Source organism: Phoca vitulina, unplaced genomic scaffold (assembly GCF_004348235.1).
Source record: "Phoca vitulina isolate PV1807 unplaced genomic scaffold, GSC_HSeal_1.0 scaffold90, whole genome shotgun sequence".
NCBI classification, from domain to species: Eukaryota; Metazoa; Chordata; class Mammalia; order Carnivora; family Phocidae; genus Phoca; species Phoca vitulina.
Window position 1 is genome coordinate 355,938 of NW_022589793.1, and position 15,935 is coordinate 371,872.

General features: G+C 43.1%; 1 protein-coding gene across 1 annotated transcript in view; it reads right to left on the bottom strand.

The window, feature by feature from the left end:
* Positions 1-11,986, bottom strand: part of DNAH3 (dynein axonemal heavy chain 3) — a 162,775-nt gene extending 150,789 nt beyond the window's left edge. The window contains exons 1-6 of the mRNA XM_032396197.1: positions 11,957-11,986; positions 7,784-7,888; positions 7,034-7,262; positions 4,231-4,300; positions 3,679-3,853; positions 1,664-1,853 (exon numbers count right to left, since the gene is read on the bottom strand). Coding sequence (XP_032252088.1) covers positions 1,664-1,853; positions 3,679-3,853; positions 4,231-4,300; positions 7,034-7,262; positions 7,784-7,888; positions 11,957-11,986 — 799 coding nt within the window. The remainder of the gene's footprint in view (positions 1-1,663; positions 1,854-3,678; positions 3,854-4,230; positions 4,301-7,033; positions 7,263-7,783; positions 7,889-11,956) is intronic.
* Between the last annotated feature and the right edge of the window lie 3,949 nt (positions 11,987-15,935).

Consider the following 15,935-nt stretch of genomic DNA (forward strand, 5'->3'; position numbering starts at 1 on the left):
AATGTAAATGAGCCTCTGACCATTTACACTGATAATCCCCATTATGTTGATAATCCCCTGGGTATAACTAAATCGGGGAAGCTCCACTCTGTTGGTGTGTCTTCTTTCTGAGATGTTTCATGGAGGACTGCAACTTCACAGTCTGAGGCTTAGAACCTGGGGTTGAGCTCTACTAGGATATCTAGTATCATGTATGACAATGAACTAGTATTTGCTGATGCCTCATTCTTATTAATTGATTTCTCACACCTAAGCAGTCACATAAAAAATTCAACGCAACAGATGACACCAGATACTTAGAAATGGAAATTTAGGGGTACCTGGGTGGCGCAGTCAGTTAAACGTCTGACTCTTGGCTTCAGCTCAGGTCTGACCTCGGGGTGGTGGGATGGAGTCCTGCGTTGGGCTCTATTCTCAGCAGGGAGTCTGCTTTGGTTTCTCTCTCCCTCTTCCTCTGCCCCTCCCTCCCGCTCTCTCCCTCCCTCTCTTCCCCTCCCTCTCTAAAATAACTAAATAAATCTTTTAAAAAAAAAGGAAATTTAGAGACCAAATACTTCACATGCTAAGGAGAGAAAGATTGGTAAAAGCTTCACAGAGGAAGTGACATTTGAGCTGGACTGGGAAGAATGAGTAGGAATTTGCAGACAGGATAGGAAGGGAAGAGCACAGGGATCAGAAGGAACAGCATGCAATGAAGTGCAGTTCTATGACTTTTGTAAAACATGCTCAAGGTGCTGTGAATTATCTTGGGGTAGAAATATCAGATGCAAGTGGTAGAGTTCAAGGTGATAAGACTGCAGAAGTAGGGTGAGGCTGGAATTTGAAGGACTTCCCATGTTTATCCTTACGAATTTGGTTCTATCCTGGAGTAGGACAAGAGGCCATTACACTGACACCATTAGAAAGTTAATTAGGAAATTAAAAATAACTAGACAACCTGGTAAAGGCAGCTATTGTCCAGATAAAATAGGAAGGTGAGGAACTCATATGATCACCACTCCCCTTTGATGTGTTTCTCACATTATTCACCATCATTAAATATTTCCCAGTGACCTACTGTGTGTACAAGACACGGGCCAAAGGATGAAGGGGAGCTATGATCAATAACATGCTCTTCACCATCAAAGAACTGACAGTCTAATACGGGAGCCAAGACCCACAAGAAATGAAAAGACAACACCAGTGTTAGATCATGGAAGAGAAATAATGGCCCAGGAGATGTTCCAAAGCAGGGTGAGTTGAAAGTAGAGACAAGAAGTGCTGTGAATGCAGAGGATGGAGGGACCACTGAGGGCTGCAGAGACAGAAAAATACTTAAGAGGCAGGTCTTGAGCTAGATTTTAAAACTTGAGTAGACTTTTGCTATTCCTAGTGCTGCCCTGGGGTGAGCAGCATCCACAGCTCCTGGGAGCTTGTTAGAAATGCAGGCTCTCAGGCTCCACCCCAGATCTGTCTAATCAGAATCTGATTTTTCACAAGATCCCCATGTGGGTGCACATCAAAGTACAGGAAGTGCTAGTGTCGACATGAGTGATGTGGGGGAGAGTATTTGAATGAAAAGGATATTTTTGGCATTTTCGGAGGAACCAGGGTGGACTGATAGTGAGAGAAAGATGGTGCCCTCCACAAGGGAGCCCCTTGCCCCATTTACACCCAGCCTTACCAGTGCTTTTCATGAGGCTACTGTAGTAGTCATTTTCCTTCTCCTTCACCAGGGCGATCATCAGGGGTTCCAGGAAGGGACTTGTCAGCAGTGTGTTAGAAATCAGCTTTGAAATCCGATGCATCACTTCATCCTCCTCGGGGGCAATCATGTCTTTTTGGATGCCATTGGTCAAATAGTAATAGTACCTCTTCCATAATGCAAGATAATGACTGTGATTGGTTAACTGTGCCTACCTGCCCACACCTGTTAGCCTCCAAGAGGCCCTGTTCACACAGCACTCATCCCCACCCTTCACCCCCTACAATCGGGCTTTCTGGGCCCATCGCCACACACTCACTGCAGTGTGATGGCAGGCAAGTGCTTCCTTGACCCTGGAGGATTCAACCAGAGCCAGAGAGCTCAGTTGGGGTATAAGGATGGACTTGTCAAATGCTATGCAGATAGGAACAGTGGAATGAGTACTAGGCCAGGACAGAGGGAACCTATCTGGTGAACTTTAAGAAGATTAACAAGCTCCTCAAATGGACCCAGTAATTCACCCTCCTCAACAACAATAATGGCCTACAAAGCACTTTGATCCTGTGGCTTGCAGCCACAGTGAGGGAAAATTCCCCAAAGTCCAAGTGAGACTTATAGTACTTCTAATCTGACCGTGGGCTTCTGAGTTTAGAAAAGCAACACAAACACACAAACTGAACAAAAATGGCCAATGTGATCTGGTGACTTCAGGAAGTTTTGTTTGTTTTGGGCGCTAAGCTGCTGGATAGCTGATTAGCTCTAGAAATGAATACTTTAAGATGGATGAGAAGCACGAAGTGTAGGAAATCAGGTTTGACCTTTAGTGACAATCGTCTGTGGTCAGAAGAGGCTGAGCTCACCTTTCTCCAATCTTAAATGGAAGCTCCTTATAGAGAAGAAACTTCCAAACTTCCCTCATTGTAAGAACTGCCTGGGGTGGGGAGAGAGGCTCTTATTAAAATGCAGATCCATGGGCCCCCCTGAATCAGTTTGGGGTTTTTCAACAAGCACCCCGGGTGATTCTTATCTTCAGGCAAGTGTGAGAAATGCTGCCATAGAGACTTTAGTATCAGCCAGAGCTGGTCTAAGTTCTAGTTGTGCCTCTTAATGACTGTGTAACGCTGGGCAAGTTGCTTAATCAGACCTCACCCCAATTTCCACACCTGGACAACAGGAATAATCATAGTACCCAGATCTTGAATGGGGTCAAGCATTTAGAGGGTTTAGTATGGAATTTTGCCAATAGCACATACTCAGTCACTAGGATTTTTATTATAAATCATTTTATTATACACACTATAAACTCATAAGCTATTTGCTCTAAAATTTTGTTCCTTTTCTTTTAAAATAGGTTAGAAACTCAAAAGTCTACCTAGAACCAAGCAGGTAGTTAATCAATGAAAGTTGGCTGGATGTAAGAAAATAATACAGAATACTGGAGACTTTCATGAACTAGAAAATGTATTTTTCTCATAACAGAAGTAGCTACTTCTCAGCTTCAAATATCTTAATTTTTTTTTCAAAAGAGGTTAGAAATCCAGCTTATGTGAGATTTCCCTCATTTTCAAAACACATCTATAGGCCAAATTCAGCCTATGGTAGAGTTGCCAGATAAAATATAGGATGAAGTGAGATATATTTATACATTTAGTATTTTAGTATAATTTTAAAAATTATTCATTGTATATCTAAAATTCCAATTTAACTAGGTGGCCTGTTTTTTGTTTTGTTTTTCAAAATCTGGCAACCCTAGCTTATGGGTGAGCATTTTGCAACCTATGTTCTAAGAGGACCCAAAGGTTTCTAAGACTTACTAAAATAATTCACACACACACACAAACACACACACACCATTATTCAGTAGTCTGTTATGGGGTCTGGACTTTGGTATTTTTAAAACATTCCCTGGGTGATTCTGTTCTCCCCGAGTTTAAAATCACTGAGATGCCAAGAATATTCAGCAAATTGAGAGAAAGGAAGCAATAAAAACATACCTCTAAGTCTGATTCAGATGGTTGGGTTTCTTTACCTTCTATTTCCATCTCCTGCTGTAACATCACACCAATCTGTTCTTCTGGACTCATTGGCCTGCTTCCTGGAAGGGTCGAAGATGTCACCACCTCCTTCTTTATGGGTGATGAGATTGAGATATTGCAGGCCAGCTTGGTCCTGAAAAGTAGGCACAGCTCAGCCCTTGGTTCTCCGCAAAGGTGCTGTGTCAGGTCTACTGTCTTCAAGCTGCTGAGTGTTGCTGTGCAGTGGAAGCCCCCCTCCTCTGTGTCATCTACTAGCATGGGTCCTTCAATGACAACCTCTAACCATGGAACACCCATAGGTATGCTAGAACTGGTTTTGCTCAGTTGGTTTAGTTTTATTCAGAGCCTTAAAAAATTGGGTTAAGGGGACTGATGAAAAAAAAAACATTAATTACTTGGAGTATGAGAATGCTCTGAAATCAAGATGCAGAGCATGGTTTTAATGAGACCACAGACTTCTGTAGTTCAGCTTGGTGTCCTGCAATCCCCAACACCCACAGGGACACTTACCTGGTGGGATCCTCTTTGTCTCTAGGGGAGAACTTTCTTTTCTTCTTGTTGGGTTCTGAAGAATAGTTAGCTGCTAGAACAGTGGAGAAGAAATACATCAGGGATGGCCAGTAGCCTTGGGCCAACCTTTGTCCATAGGGACATGACTTTCAGGACAGTCCCAGAGCATACTAAGAGGAGTAGACTTGGCGCAGTGGGATGAGGCAGGAGATGGGCCATCTGGTCCCACATGCACCACTAAACATCTGTGTGACTCTGAAGAAGTAATTTCAACACTCCAGGCCTCAGCTTCCCCCAGTGTGAAATGGGGCTGCACATACCTTCCATTCATTCATACAACTGACAAGTATTAATAACTGCCTACTTGATTCACTCACTAATCCTATATGCCCTATTTTCTAAACATCGGAACTTACTGTTCAATGTTTTCCTTTAAATAGGTGCAAACTTTTAAACTTAGTATATTTATTTTAAAGGAAATACTACCTGATTATTACAAATAGAAAAACCAATATCATTTGCAGTAAATACAAGGTAACTATGAATGAATTCAGTAAATGATATAAAAACTGTATTAGTAAACTTTAACTAGATACTGTAACTTGCTTAAGTCTTTAGCCAAAAACAATTAACAACAGAGAAGTGTTAAAGACATAATATTAAATTGACATTTTGACAGAATCAGAGAGAACTGAAGACTCCTAATCTAGATGTATTCTGAGTTCATACTTTGAGCTCCTCCTATTCCAAATACAACAAAAACAGACTCTTTAAAAATCAAAAAGACATTACAATATTCAACAAGATGTTTTCTATGTGGACCAAAAATGCACAGAATATGAAGTAAAAGTTATAAACTTGGCTTCTGTGCCAAGAGCAGGGAGTAGTTAGGTATTTGATACCTGGGGGAGTAAGAGAAGCCAGAAACACTCTATGATTGTAGGGTACTGGCGCTAGGCTCACAGCATAAAGCCAGGACTGTCTTACCCATGAAGACACAGCAGATAAAGCACAGGGATCCTCAATTCATAAGGAAGCCAGAGACAACAGAGAAAGACTGATAAGAACGAGGCTGAGCTTCACACAGCTCAGGGACCACATCTACAAGATCTAAATATCACCTTAGGATGGGAGTTCTAAACCACCAACATAAGGTCTGGTGCTAGTTTGAGGTCCTAAGAGGACAGATGAAGCATAAGAACAAAAAAGTCAGATTAAGAAGGATGTGTCAAAAGGATACACATTGATTACATTTCTAAGTGAAAACAAGCAAAACTAATCTATGGTGACAAAAATCAGAAAGTGGTTACACTGGAGTGGGATGGTATTGGGTAGGAGAGAGAACTCATTGGCAATGAGCACAAGAGAACTTTCTCTAGTGATGGAAATGCCCCATATCCTGTTTAGGTGGTGGCTATATGTTTAAACAATTGTCAATACTCACTGAACTGAACACCTAAGATCTATGCATCTTATTGTATGTGAATCACACCTCAATAAAAACAATGGGGGGGGGGGGAAGCATGTACCAAGAAGGGAAAAAACTCTCAACGCAAGCCTGCAAACTAAAATCCCAGAACATATGAGAAAAATAAATACTAAGAAAGATAGCTAATAAACTCAACAATCAAGGGATAGATTTCACAAAAAAAACAGTACAGCATTACAAACATTGCTCCAAAATAAATGTTTAAGATCCTCCCAGGAATATTGAAAGAGCTATGCCCACAAGAGTAAAATGAGAAATTGGCAGAGGTGACACTCATGAGTAGAACCAATCAGAAAATCTGAAAATGTAAAGATATCATGAAAATAAAAAAAACATTCATTAGACGTGATAAACTCAAGGCCCAATGGAGTTGAAGAGTCAATTAGTGAATTAGAAGATACATCTGAGGAACTCACCCAGACACAGCACAGAGAGAAAAATGAAAAATATGAAAATAAGTTTGAGACAGAGGGCAGATGAAGAGGCTCCAACACACGTTGTAGTTAAGAATTACTGAAGGATAAGCAGATTTAAGTGTACCCAGTAGGATTAAATAAATTAATACATATAAAGTACTGTGGTAAGCAGCTTCCAAGATGGCCCCCAGTGATTCCCCACTTCCTGGTATCATGCTCTTGTGCATGTGGGCTAGACCTAGTGACTCACTTCTAACAAATAGAATACAGCAAAAGCGGTAGGATGTCACTTCCAAAATTAAGTTCCCAAAAGACTCTGGTATCTGTCTTTTTGGCTCTCTTCTCTCTCTTGCTCTCTCCCTTGTTCCCTGTGAGGGAAGCCAGAAGCCATGTTGTGAGCTGCCCCATTGAAAGGCCCATGTGGCAGGAAACTGATGTCTGTGGCCAACAGCCACCAAGGACTTGAGGACCTGAGTGGTCATGGAAGAGGATCCTTCCCTGGGTGCCTGTAGACGACTGTGGTTCTGGCTGACACCTTGATTGCACCCTTGTGAGAGACCCTGAGCCAGAACCATTCAGGTAAGCCATGCCCAGATTCTTGCCTCATAGAAACCATGAGACAATAAATACTGGTTGTTTTAAACCGTTAAGTTTTGGGGGTAATTTGTTATGCAGCAATTAATAACACAAGTGTTTGGTGTGTGGTAAACATAAGGGATATGGCATATGGTAAATGTAATGTTAGCTATTACAATCATTCTCGTTTCATGGATGAGGAGACTGAGACTCTATGAGGTTATCCAAGGTTAGCTGCAGCAAGCAAAGGAGCCAGAACTAGAACCCAGGACTAAAAATCCCACCCAACGCCCCATTCTGAGCTGGTATGGCACATTGCTACAAATACCTAATGGCAGCCCCTGAACCATCTTTTCCCTAGGAACATTGATGGTGACCGGCTGGTAAACCTTCAGCAGGTCCTTCAGCTTCAGGTCCTGGGCCATCAAGGAGTAATTGTTGGCAATGGAGTCACTGGGGCCACGGTAGTGGTGCTGCTCTTTGAAGGGTGCAGCCAGGGTCCACGATGTGCGTTGCATCAAGGGGGGATAAAAGCTGTGTGACATGACCGTCTACAAAGGAAGAAACACAGAGGAGTATGACATGGGGGAAGACACCTCTGGAGTAGCTTAAGCTCCACTCACATGGACACTCAGGGAGTCCTGTGTGCCTTACGCTGTTTCTACCTTCTACAAACTCAGGAAAATGCTTCTTGGATGGTCACCAGTTGCACTTCTCTGTCCCCTGTGAGCATGATTTCTGACGTCAAGGACAACAGCTGGCTTTCAATAAACGGTATATTTGTGAGTCAGGTAATTTGCTTCTATTGTCTTTATTCTTTATGGACATGGCTATAGTGTAGAAATAATGGAAGATGCAGAAGTTCAGAAAGGTTCAACAACACAGCAGGGAAGGGAGAAGGCTGGATCCTAACTCACCTTTGTGCTACTGGATAGCTTTTTTCCCCCCACACAGCTGGAGACCTTTCTGGTAGCAGAAGTGACCAAAGCGCCATTGATCCCACTTGTCAAGTCTGACTGTCTCCCTGCCCCCGGGGAGTACCAGCAGAAGAGCAGTAGCCAGGTGAACATACCTGATAGAGTTCAGATGGTTCCTCTTTAGCAGAAGCAGGCAGAGGAGGCAGCTCTGGCCGTGTCTGGGAGTGGCTCATGTGATGTATCGAGTCACTCTTGGTGATCTGTAAGAAATGGGAACAAAGCCACTCTAGGAATTAGGAAAGATTTCCAAACCTCTAGGTTGGCATGGAGTAAAAAGATCCCCAAGAAAGGGGTTAGGTTACAGAGTTCTGCCCACTAAACACCCTTCTCACCCCCATCCATCCATGGCGTAGGTTCATTTTTTAAATTAGCAGTCTGTCTCTCCTCCAGTGTTTTCTCCTTGGCTACCCCTCTATGAGTAAATTAACATATATTTTTCCCCTGGGGAGACCCCAAGTTACCCTATCCTGGGTCGTGATTCAAGGGGCTAACTTTAAAAAATGGACTGTTGCATTTCACCAAATACACAATTCCAAATAGAAATTGGCTTACGCAGGGGCATTATACTATCTGTGCGTTTAACACACGCATGAGCAACTCTCTGCACTTCCTGTGAAAAGAAAAAAAATATCACTTACACGGTGTGGGTATCTAAGTCCACCAATCCATTCAGTGAATGTGCACTTAGGGGTGACCCTCAGGTAGGGGTGAACGTGTGGCTCCAATGGCCAGTCTCAGTTCCCAAGCACCTCTCCTGAGCAGAGCTGAAAGTGACTGCAGTGTTGAGCAATTCCGTGTGTGTTTCTGTCCTAGGACCCAGCCCCTACGTGCATGATCACTACTTATGTGGGGCTGTGATGGAGAAAGTGCAATGGGTCCCAACATAGAGGAAAACTGCAAGGCTGGACTTATTGAGAGGTGTTTCTACACAGCACTTTAAAGATGGTTTAAGGGATTTTCAAGGGCACTTTTGACTGTCCATGATTTTTCACCTTAGGCAATGACTTTGGACTGAACTCTGTAAGATGAGACATTACTGGATTGATTTGATTTACTTGAGTCAGCAAATTATGTCATGCAGGGTAACTGGCAGGGGGTCGCAGATAGGGGGTATATGAAGCAGATGTTAGCCACCCTCATGCCCTAACCAACTGCTCACCGATGACTCAACCTCAGAAAATAGTGACGGACGCCTGGGTGGCTCAGTTGGTTAGGCGACTGCCTTCGGCTCAGGTCATGATCCTGGAGTCCCTGGATCGAGTCCCGCATCGGGCTCCCTGCTCGGCAGGGAGCCTGCTTCTCCCTCTGACCCTCCCCCCTCTCATGTGCTCTCTCTCTCTCAAATAAATAAATAAATAAATAAAAAAAGAAAATAGTGACAATAATAACAACAACAACACTACCATTATTCTGAATTATTTTGTTCTAGGCACTGTACAGCCTTATGACAGTTTTTTATACCCACGTTCAACCTGAAGAAACTAAAGCTCAGAGAATATAGGTAACACACAGAGGTGCTTTTAAATACACATGACTCTGCATCCCAACACATTGGGAATAGCAAGTATCACTAATATGACAAGTTACTTTAGGAAGGTGTTGATCTTAAAATTAAATGAAGACATGCAAACTCATAAACAAAGATGCAAGCCTGAGATCTTTAAAAACATACAACAGGCCCACTGGTCTAATGGCCTAATCCAGTTATTCTCAAAAACTGTGGCACATCAGACTCACCAACAGAACTTCATTAAAAATAGGGTTGGTTGGGCTTCAATTTAAACAAAGACCCACAGACCTTGTTGTTTTTAGCTTAAAGAATTTACTTTGTTGATTTAAATAACTCTGTCTTTCTCCTCTTGACCTCAATTTTAAGGATCTAAGAATTGATCAATTATCTCCAAGATGATTCTCGCTACTGAAATTAATATCAGAGGGCACCTGGGTGGCTCAGTCCGTTGAGTATAAGACTCTTGGTTTTGGCTCAGGTCATGGTTTCATGGGTGGTGAGATCAAGCCTTGTGTCAGGCTCCATGCTCAGTGGGAAGTCTGCTTGAAGATTCCCTACCTCTGCCCCTCCCCCCACTCATGTGCATGCACATATGTGCACATTCTCTCTCTCAAATAAAATAAAATCTTAAAAAAAATTAATATCAGATCTGCACCGATCAGATGAACAAAATGAGAGAACTCGGGCATCAGACTGAAAGGAACCTGGCCATGCAAAGTGGGTATCACACCATCTGAGGTAGATTCTGGCAACAGCACTTTCAGCACTATGAAGACGTTTATGATTTCCTTCAGGACCCCAGATGTATAACACATACTGATTGATAAATTACGGCTGCCTGTTTTTCGTCTTTGCAAGCAAGAAGGTTTTGTGGTCAGTGGAAATCTTTCCCTTAGCCTAGCTTTTAAATCTGTTTCAAATAAAAATCTTCATTAAAAAAGCAACAAACAAACACCGCAAATTTTGGACATCTTAAGTAACCAACAAAAGTGGTAACGAGTAGCTAACCCCCAAACCCTGACCTTTTGCAGTCGAGGAGGAAGTTAACATTATTCAGGAGGTGCCTTGGCCTTCATGTTTCTGCTCGTGGTTGGAGTAAACCTGACATCAGCCCTGACACCAATTGGGAAGTTACTCTTCCTACCAAGAAGTAGAACACAGCCCTAAGGGGACGTAACTGACTTTTCTCCAATTTCTGTCTGTACCGTATAATAGGCTGATCCCAGTCCCTGGCTCCAGGAAAGGGCATGTGACACAGGTCTGGTCAGTCAGGGTACTCCATCCTCCTAGACACAGTGATTGCTCAGGGACAGGCTTGTGACCTAAGCTGGGCTGATCAGAGTCTTTCCTGACACTTTCACCAGACCTACCAAGAAAGAGGCACTCTTAACAGTCATCTTTGCCTGATGTGGGAATAAAGCTCTCCTTAAGATAAAGCCAACATAGAAGGAAGCATAACTCCCAGAAGGTGAAAAAGATGGACTCCCAATGACATCAGCTGAGCTCCTGGATCCAATTTGGACTTCTCAGTTACTTAAGCCCAGAGATTCCTTTTTGGGTTTGAGCCAGATTGAATTATATTTATGCTCCTCCATAGTGAGAGATGGTCATCCAAGGGGCAGACACTGAGGCAGCTGAATCATCATACAAAGAGATAAGCCATTCTTGGGAAAATAAAGAAAGGAAAACAACATTTTGCGAGAAAGCCAACGTTAAGAATTTTATAGAACATAATAGAGCAGAACCTCTGAAGAACAAATTAAATTTGAGCTAGTTTATAGGCACAGACTAAGACTTATACACACAGAGCCATAAATACGCTGAGAGCAAAAAACATCTCAGTGCATGGGACAGGAAAACGTGGGATACACACAGGATCAGCAGATCTAGAAATCAATTCCGGAACAGAACAAAGATACTTTTCTTGATTGACCATACCCACCTAAGAATTCTCTGTGGCATCTTCAAGGGGAAAGAGACAGTGATTTTTGTAAGAACTACCCAGTATACAAAATGGTTTGTTAAAAATGTTAATGTTTAAGTGTTTTCTCTGGTAAACTGCAGGGAGTTTTCATTTCATTTCAGTGGATTCAGCCATTATCAACAAATCCACTTTAATTTCATAAAGTTTCAATTTAAAATGCTCCTTTGGGCACTTTAATGTATAGCAACCTAGTGGATCTTGGCTTTTAAAACCAAGATTCTGACACCTAGATCAGGCAGAACTATTACTTTCAGAGGGCTGATTTCTGACTACATATGTTGTTTGCACATTCTTCTTGGAGGCCATTCCCAAATGCTCACCTGAGGACCTGCTGTAACAGGATCACTCAATTCTTAGTTAAAAATACAGATTTGGGGACCCCACTCCAACCCTTCTGGATCAGAACCTTTGGAAGTGAGGTTAAGTCTCTGTTTTCAAGAGGCTGTCTAGGATATTCTGATGTACACCCAGTGTTGAGAATTGTTGGATGGAATAGAACATCTAATGGCCTTGGAAGGGAAGGGAAAGGAACAACAGGTGTCTACTCCTAAAATTTTCACAGCAAAACCTGAGGATGTTCAAAAGCCTAATTCAGCAAAAAGCATATTTCAAAGGACACACATAAAAAGGTGGTAAACACACTTGCTCAGTCAAGGGGATGTGAAATGGCAGTCTATCATTGAAGCGTCCTTCTCCCCCCCCCCCCCAACTCCCTACATGTTGAAAATACAGGTTAAAAAAAAAAAAGAAATACACCTTAAAATTCACACCTACCTTCTGAGATGAGCAACCCATGTCACTCATGTTGTCCATTCTAATTGACCTATTACAAAATGAATAAAGAGCTCTCAGTTTCTCCGGGGACGATCCTCTCCTACTAGTGGCTCTGAAATTCACACTTCCTTAGAGCATAATGGGGATGACACAGAAGATGGAACTTTCTAAATGTTCTGAAAGCTCTGTTCACAGGGCTGCCTCTCTGAGGTCATAGACTTCGGCCCCCGGGGAGTTCCCTGGTAGAAGAAGAAAGAAAGGGAAGCTAGAGAATAAAGGGACAGCATTGGGGTTCTGCTGGGCTTTTCTGCTGTTTTTCCAGCACCTCCTGGTCTGGCCAGTCTTCCCTTCTACTGAGCAGCTCCAAGAGAGGAAAAACTGAAGCATAGTTACATATTAATACAGAGAAGAGGGAGGAAACACCCCGCTAAACAATACCCTGGCAGCCTGAGCTCTTCTGTCTCCTCTTCTCTGGGCTGTTTTAACATTGTAGGTGCTTGCTTGCACCCAGGCCCTGGGGCCCGTAACCAGGATTCAGCGTCTGTTGCTAAGGAAGGAGGGGCCTCAGCTGTGCCCAGATACAAGACTGGGCTTGACTCAGCTGGTGTCTTCCTTTGCTGGAGGCCTGGCTGGGCAGCAGAAATCGTTGATGACAGAAAGGGAGATGGGAGGGTGTTAGCAATGATCCGGGAATGTGGAGGTGAGTGGCAATGAAAGACTGCGCCTTTGGTGAAGTCTAAATGCAAATAGCATGGTGGTTAAAGTCTTGGGCTGGACACAGCTGGGTTCAGATCCCGCCCTTCCCATTAATTAGCTAAGTGGCTCAAGCAAGTTGCTTAATCTCTCTAAGTGTCCTTTTTAAATGTAAAATGGCAACAATGTGAGTACCCACCTCATAGGGTAGGTTTAAAGGTTTAATGAGATAATGTCTGTAAAGCAATTTGCACATAGCGGGCGGGGGGGGGGGGGGGGACGACCAACTCGTCCCGGTTTGCCTGGGATTGTCTGGGTTTTAACATTTTAATCCTGCATCCTGGGAACCCCCTCAGTCCTAGGCAAAGTGGGATGGCTTGGTGACCTGATACAAGAGGCACTCTATAGATGTTGTGGCTAATGTAATCCTTATTATAAATGCAGAAACACACACTCACACACATGTGTACTTACAGGTTACAGTATTAGCTGCTGCCCAAATATTCAAAGCACGTGTTACTTGGTCGCCTTCAAAGTTCTCTCAAAACCAAGCTAGACTTACTGAGCTCTTTTGGGGTGCCATGCTTGCATATCTGTTATTTTATTCAATTTCTCCCCAAACTCCATGTTGTTCCCATTTTGTGGACGAGACAATCAAAACCGAGCAAGATACATAACTTTCTCAAGTTGATGCGACGCCTAAGAAACACGGGTCCAAGTCGAAGCCCGTCCTCATGACCCGAGTCCAGTGCTCTTTCCACAAAGGACCTGCCCTGAACACAAACATTTCTGAGATCCTACCATGAGCACTGCATGGCACCAAGTACTTCCCTTGCTCCTTTTTCTTACTTCTTCCTCAAAGTTGGGCACTCCATACTTTCAAAATAACCTTGTGGTTGCTCATCTCTTATATCTGTACTCTCTATCATCAGGCATATAGGTAGGGGCTGCTTTTAGGCAAACAGCTTGAGCAATGGAATGTAGGCAGGGCCCACAGCGACCCCCTGGCTGAATACAGACAGGCCCATCAGATGACCCACCTCAAAATATCCATAGGCCCTAACTGACCAATGGGCTACTTACAACCAGGCACTGTTACCAAAACGGGGAGAATTCTGTATGTTCCCACACCTCCCTACCTTTGCCTTTAAAAACAGCCCCGACTCGCTGCTTCTGCTGCACTCCCACGCATCCCTCCCTTGCGGTGTATTCAATAAACTTCTGTCTCCTTTGTTCTGCCTCAGGGAAATCCTTTTAACGCCTGTGCCATCAGCTTCCACCTGATCGTCACCCCACATTTGGGAGCTCCTAGCCAATCAGACATACACCACATTTAGACACCATACTATATACAGTTTCAAATAGTATCTGGAATAAATGAATTAGTGACAGGGTTTGAAACTTGGGTTTAGACAGAAATGGGGTTATTACCAGGCCTCCTATAATGCGGCATGAAACCCAATGTCCCACAAAAACCAGCAGCTGTAACTCAACAAAGTGAATAAGTAGAAAGAGACTGGTAGGATGCTAATGAGGCTCATGACCCCATGGGTGAGTAGGAGACATGTCTCCATCTGAAAGTTAGTGTATTTTAAGTCTACCTGTGTTCAAAAATATCAAAACAATGATTATGGCTTTCACGTATTGAGCTATATGGTACTGTGCTAAGCACTTAATGAGCATCATTTCTAAATCTACTAAACAACCCAGAAAATAAATACAATTATTATCTCAAGTTTTATAACTGAAGAAACTGAGACACAGAGAGGTTAAGTAACCTGCCCATAGACACTCAGCTAGGTTGGTAGCAAAGTTGGGATTTGAGCCTGACTATGGAATCTGCTCCCCAGCTTTAACCAAAAACCTACATATGGTCTGAAGAAAGATAGAAAATAAATAAAATATCTACTAAGGAGAATGAAAATGCCATGTCCCCCCCCCCCCCCCCCCAATCCAACCCCTGGCCACTTCATCTGCACCAGAATTGTCTGACTTAACTTTCTGTTTGATAATTCCCAAGACGGATGCAGGCTTCAAGTCCCTCAATCCCTCAATTCCAAGTACACAGGGTTGCCAGATAAAACACAGGATGCCCAGTAAAATTAGAATTTCAGGTAAACAACAAATAATTTTTTAGTGTGAGTATTGAATATTTGGGACATACTTACATTAAAAAAGTTATCTTCACTTTGAACTGGGTGTCCTGGATTTTTATTTGCTAAGTCTGGCAATTTGGGGAGAAGAGGTCAGCTAGAATCTGGGTGTTCTCCCTCTCTGTGATATTAACAGCTTAGGGTCTCAATGTGTTGCTGGGAAATTTTCACACATTTCTTATTCAGAGCCCAGTGCTCCTGGTAGGTCTTTCCTAAGACCTGAAATGGTTGCTTAGCCAGAGTAAGTAACTTTGAAAAGCACAGAAGAGGCTGCACATAGCTTTATTTTATTGAGTCATCAATGGTCATCATGAGCCGAGTCCTGATGATATGGAGAAAGCTAAGATCCCAGCCATCAGGGAACCCATAATATGGCGGAAAAGGCAGCCAACACACAAGAAAAAAGCAAAACCTGGCTGTCCCTGCAATGACAGAGGTGGGGGGGGGGTAGTAGAGAATTCACAAAGGCACCCCTAGATGGCACCCTTGAACAAAAATTCTGGGGAAGGCCCCAATTCAGCTTTCCAAAGCAATGCCTACCAGGAATGACAGTTGTAATGTTTTGTTCTAAAGGGAAAAAAAACCTCACAACATTTTAGGTGGGGCACCCATCATACTGCAGCAGAATAAAATGCATGAATCCACACAGGGCTGCCTGAAACTTAAGAATTTAGGGGCATTTATCTGTCCATGTCCTATCTCCACCATTAGCTCCCCTTTTTTGTTGGCTGTTGTGGAATTGGACAGGATCCCTTAGCTTCTTTTTATTATTATTGTCCCCAAGCTTATTTCTTTATCCACCAGCCTGTTTAATTCTAGAGATATTAGTGGGTAGAAGACTGCACCATCGAATCTTTTTGAGTCCCTCCTATACTCCAGATAGGTACTAACTTTTTTTTTTTTTTAAAGATTTTATTTATTTATTTGACAGAGAGACACAGCCAGAGAGGGAACACAAGCAGGGGGAGTGGGAGAGGGAGAAGCAAGCCCCCCACGGAGCAGGGAGCCCGATGCGGGGCTCGATCCCAGGATCCTGGGATCATGACCTGAGCTGAAGGCAGACACTTAACGACTGGGCCACCCAGGCGCCCTAGATACTAACTTCTTTACAGCTATATTTGCATCGGTCCTCA